Below are 5,124 nucleotides of genomic sequence, written 5' to 3'. Positions count from 1 at the left end.
ATATATATATATATATATATATATATATATATACTCACACACACACACACACACACTATTTGCTAGATTTATAAACTATGGTAAGTCTTATAGAGTCAGCAAAAAGCTTCATTCTGTTCATTAAGAAAGAGATGATGTTAATAGTTAACTAATTAGCAATTAATGCAACTATATCAGCCCATTTATTTATCATTAGAATTAGAAACACTGGAAATATGGTTATTGAAAAAGTGATACTTTCAGCAGCTCTGAGATCAAAAATGGGAAAACTCTTACACAGAAATTGTTCCTGTGGCTTATCTTAATGATGATCTGTAGAGGTAACAGAATGTTTATCGAATTTGTACTTAATCTTCCGAAAGCTCTCCATTCATTACTTCCATTCAATCTTTAGACCTTACCTTAAGACAAACGAACCCCTAACTGTCTGTAATTTATGTATCACAGTATATATACTCAATCTGACCCCTACTTTACACCAGACTGTTATGGGCACCTCACTAAAATGTTTTCTTTCAAGGAACTGAGCCTTGCTACATCAAAAATTAATCACCTCTCTGGATTCTTTTTCTTCTTGTAAGGCTTTTTCCCTTTCTTCTAAATATTTGTTTTGCATACTTTTCATTTCATATTTCATCATAGTCTAGAAAAACAAAAAAAAAAGGGAGAGAAAAGGAAACAATATAGTCATCATAATGGAAGTCAAGAAGCAATAAGAGCATAAAAAACCAAATTTTACGTCACTTGTGATTTTACCCGTTCAGCTTCCATTGCAAGAAATGTAATTCAGACTTCAAAAAAATATATAAAACTTACCATTTCTTCTTTAAATTTCTTCTGGGATTCCAGCTGTTGTTGATGAAGTGCTTCATCAAGAGCTCTTTGATGCAGAGTTTGTTCTTCCTATCACAAAAAAACAAAAAAAAACAAAGCATATTGTTTTTGGGGGTTTTTTTTTCACAAAGTGTAAAGCATTAAAATAAATAAATAAATTTTCAAAAATTAGCAAAACTAAAGAAAATAAGATAAAATTTGTGTAGTGAGTTGTAATTTTAATCTATAACCAACACCTGACATTGATTATGGTTTGACTGATGAAAGCCGATCTGTGGATAAACAGCAAAAGTAATGTTTGGTTTATATTTTCTTGCAGTGGTTTGTAGACATTGCACGTTTGTAGCAGATATGTTTTTGTACAAAATTATACAGACCCTTACTTAAACAGTTTTTGCTTATTACAATGACCTAGCATATTTGAAAGACAAATAACAGCAAAATGAAGAGTTGTTAGTCCAATAATAAGAAAGGTAGAAACAATTGAAAGATTATTTACATTTGACAGATATTTGTCCACAACGTTTCGGCTGATATACCCTCCAGCCTTCATCAGGTGTCTTGGGGAAATTTCAAACCTGGGTTCTCATTCCTAAGGTATTTTTCAATGTTATTATTATTATTATTATTCAGGTCACTGCCTGGAATCAAAATTGGAATCACCCACAGGCATATAGAGTAGTGGTTAAGAGCGTGGGCTACTAACCCCAAAGATTCTGAGTCCAATTCCAGGCAGTGACCTGAATAATAATAATAATGATATCGAAAAATACCATAGGAATGAGAACCCAGGTTCGAAATTTCCCCCAAGACACCCAATGAAGGCTGGAGGGTATATCAACCGAAAAGTTGTGTTAACAACAAATAAGATGAGGACAAATATCCGTCAAATGTAAATAATGTACATAATTCCTCATCTCTTAAATATAGAACTGTAAAACTGAAAGATTTTCAGTAAAAGGAACATGTGATAATTAGACTTACAGACATGACTTTCTGTAAAGATTCCTGATAACGGTTTTGTTCTTGGTGGAAATACTTTTCAAATTCATCCTGGACAAAAAAAGAAATAAAACTTTGTCAGTAGAGGACGAATGGAATGACAGAAGGACAGAAAGGGGGGGCGGGGCGTTACAAAAGGAAAGTGAAAGTGCCAACATAATTCAGGCCCAGAATATTGATCATAGTGATGATGGAGCTGTCAACAATGATTATGGTTATGACAAAGATAGCAGGACTAACAGATAATGGGGTGGTGGTGTGGCACTTTGGGTAAGTGTCCTCTGCTATAGGGCTGGTCTGACCAAAGCTTTTTGAGTGGCTTTGGTAAATGGAAACTGAAAGAAGCCCATTATGTGTGTGTGTGTGTGTGTGTGTGTGTGTTACTGCTTTCTTGTCTTGACATTGCAAGATTGTTGTGAGCAAGTGTTATTGTCATACAAACAGTGTCCTTCATTTCAAATATTCTGTGAGAACATGTCTAGCCGTAGGGAAATATTACCTTACTTGGAAAAGGGCAAGGGTTGGCAACAGGAAGAGCATCCAGCAGAAGAAAAAAAAATTGTCTCAACAAATCCCATTTGCTTCATGCAAGCATAGAAAAGCGGGTGTGTTAAATGATGATGATGTGGCAATGTTGGTGATGACAGCTAGGATCAAAACCATAATCTTTCCATTTGGGGAAACTTAAGTAACTCCCTCTCCCCTCAAAACTTACCCGCTGCACAGATTTCTGGTCTTCGAGGGCAGTTTTAATTCTGTGTTCATTTTCTTCTTTTTCTTTCTTGAGAACATCAAACAGCTGTTCATGCTGGAAGACATGGAAATCATTTGCTCGTTATGTCACTTAGTTCAAATGTAAAATTGTTCTGCAACTACAAAGAGAAATCCTAAACTCTTCAAGTGCAGACATTGCTGTGAGGTTTACAACGTGAGTTCACAATCACATCATCCTGGATTTTTAACTGAATAAATTACGAGCAAAGGCTTATGGCACCTTTGTCAAATGTCTTTTACCGTAGTCTCATGTTGAACAATGCTTTTTAAGTGAAATTTGGCAGATAGGATCTGCACAGTAGCACACTGTCTATCACCGCCATTATTTAATGTCTACCTTGCCATGCTTGCATGGGTCAGATGGAATTTGTTGAGGCAGATTTTCTACAGTTGGATGCCCTTTCCTTTTGCCAACCCTCACCTGTTTCCAAACATAATATTTTCAAAGCTAAACATTTTTTCCAGGTAAAAGTGGAAATACTCTCGCTTGAATAACAGTGATGCTCATGTACACCATCACATAATGTCTAGACAACGGTAAACACAGACACAGTCACACAATCAGCTTCTTTCTGTCTATCAAATCCACCATAAGTCCTTTATATTTATTTATATAAAATAAATATATATTTTTCTATTTATATGATAAATCATATTTACATAAGCCTTTACAAGTATTTGCATATTCATAAAGACATGATTACATATTCCTATAACTGCGTTCTCTCTCTCTCATACACATACATCACCATCGCTTACCGTCTGCTTTCCATGCTGGCATGGGTTGGACAGTTTGATATGGAGCTGGCTAACAGGGAGCTGTTCAGACTCCAGCTGTCTGTTGAGGCATGGTTTCTATGGTTGGATGCCCTCCCTAACACCAAAATATAAACATATTTTTCTCACTGGTAAGATTAAAGCGTTTAATTTTGATGGAAGGTAGAGCTGTACTACAACTCCATTCAGCGTGAAAAAAAAAATCCCAGTTTTTAGATAAAAGTTTAATTTACGACTAAAACATTTCATTTTACTGCTCCATCAATTACTCCCCCACCCCCATTTATTTATTGATAGTTGGTGTTGTAGAGCAATGTGCATCGGTAGACAGAACTCACCTGTTCCTGCAACATTTGAGTGTATTGATCAGCTTCACTTTTTAACTTCTCTTTCAAGTGTGATTCGGCTACTTCTTGTTGCTGCAACACAGCTGTGCGACAGAGACTCTTCAAGAACAAACAAAAATACCAACATAAACGATTGTTTAAAAATACAAAAATATAATTTCAATAACAACTTCATTTGTGCTATACATATTTGATTAATTTTTACATCTGGTTTTTTTTCTGCTAGTATACATAATGGTATATGGACCCCCCACCACCAAAAAAAAAAGAGGAAGCCCTGAAAGAGGTAAATGAAAGGAACTGACCTTATATTCTTCAACAACTACAGCCAAAGCATCATGCCCAGCTTGTCGAATGGCTTCTAAATCAGATGCATGTTTCGCCTGAAATTGAAATAGCAATAATCAGATTTAACCAGATGTTGGGATTGTAACTGAAGGGCAATATAGGTGCTGTTTCTAACAGGCTGAGAGACCATACTATCATTAATTAAGCTGCACAACAAGTGTTGTAAAGCTGTTTTCCCTGCTAAAGTAGAGATACATTTTGTGGAACCCCACAACACTATTCTCCGCTTATCTTTATTGTCTACCTCTTGTCTTATCAGGTTAAAGTATGATAGAGGGGTCAGGAACAGGCATCTTGCTGTAGAGAAGATACATGGCTACCCCAGTTGGAAAAGTGGAAAGATGGTGATGAAGATATGTCAGGGCATACCCCCAAGTTACTGAAAGGTAAATTTAAGAGAAATGGTCCAGAGGATCGGACAGAGTGGGAAGGTATGACTCAAGAACACACACCAAAGTAATTCCAACACCAAAGTCTTCTCATTGCACTGATGACTTCAACTTGGAACTAGACTCAATGTAAAATAGTGATTCTTCCTTTCTTTAGGTACCACGTCTAGAATGTAGGACAGAGGTAATCACGTCCTACTACAATTCTCTGTTCTTTGTTTTCTATAACAATTCCACTTCCTGATGTTTAATGCCTTTTTCTTCCAACCAATTCCTCAAGCTCAATATCCAAAACATCCTTCTGCTTTCTCTGCTTCTTTTCCTTCCAGTCTTTTCAGTCAGGCCCTCTTTCCTCATCACATGACCAAGAAATCTCAGTTGCTTGGCCCTTTATCTCACAAAACAGTTTCCTATTTACCACAGCCTGGATCACCACTTCTTCACTAGATACTTTGTCTGTCCATGCTATCTCCAATATTTTTCTGAAGAATTGCATTCCACAGCTCTCTTAGGAATAGTGATACTTACTTGTAAAGACTCATATTTGGATTTCTGCTCAGAAAGCTGAACTTGCAAGCTGTCCACCCTTGAGGTAAGCTCTATATTTCTGCTGCGTAGTTCATCCAATTGTTTCTGCAAAAATAAAGGAAAAT

At 36.2% G+C, this 5,124-nt stretch overlaps 2 protein-coding genes across 4 annotated transcripts in view; one reads left to right on the top strand and one right to left on the bottom strand.

The window, feature by feature from the left end:
- Nucleotides 1-5,124, top strand: part of LOC106882474 (formin-binding protein 4) — a 365,705-nt gene that overhangs the window by 66,578 nt on the left and 294,003 nt on the right. The window lies entirely within an intron of this gene.
- LOC106882475 (uncharacterized) overlaps nucleotides 1-5,124 on the bottom strand; it is a 38,155-nt gene that overhangs the window by 23,786 nt on the left and 9,245 nt on the right. The window contains exons 6-12 of one of the 3 annotated variants that reach the window (XM_052969176.1): nucleotides 5,000-5,104; nucleotides 4,040-4,117; nucleotides 3,726-3,833; nucleotides 2,552-2,644; nucleotides 1,819-1,887; nucleotides 817-903; nucleotides 554-643 (exon numbers count right to left, since the gene is read on the bottom strand). In XM_052969176.1, coding sequence (XP_052825136.1) covers nucleotides 554-643; nucleotides 817-903; nucleotides 1,819-1,887; nucleotides 2,552-2,644; nucleotides 3,726-3,833; nucleotides 4,040-4,117; nucleotides 5,000-5,104 — 630 coding nt within the window. The remainder of the gene's footprint in view (nucleotides 1-553; nucleotides 644-816; nucleotides 904-1,818; nucleotides 1,888-2,551; nucleotides 2,645-3,725; nucleotides 3,834-4,039; nucleotides 4,118-4,999; nucleotides 5,105-5,124) is intronic. The other 2 variants (XM_052969177.1, XM_052969178.1) reach the window with 2 other exon arrangements.

This window comes from Octopus bimaculoides, chromosome 7, assembly GCF_001194135.2.
Source record: "Octopus bimaculoides isolate UCB-OBI-ISO-001 chromosome 7, ASM119413v2, whole genome shotgun sequence".
NCBI lineage: Eukaryota > Metazoa > Mollusca > Cephalopoda > Octopoda > Octopodidae > Octopus > Octopus bimaculoides.
This window is presented reverse-complemented; position numbering and strand designations above follow the sequence as displayed.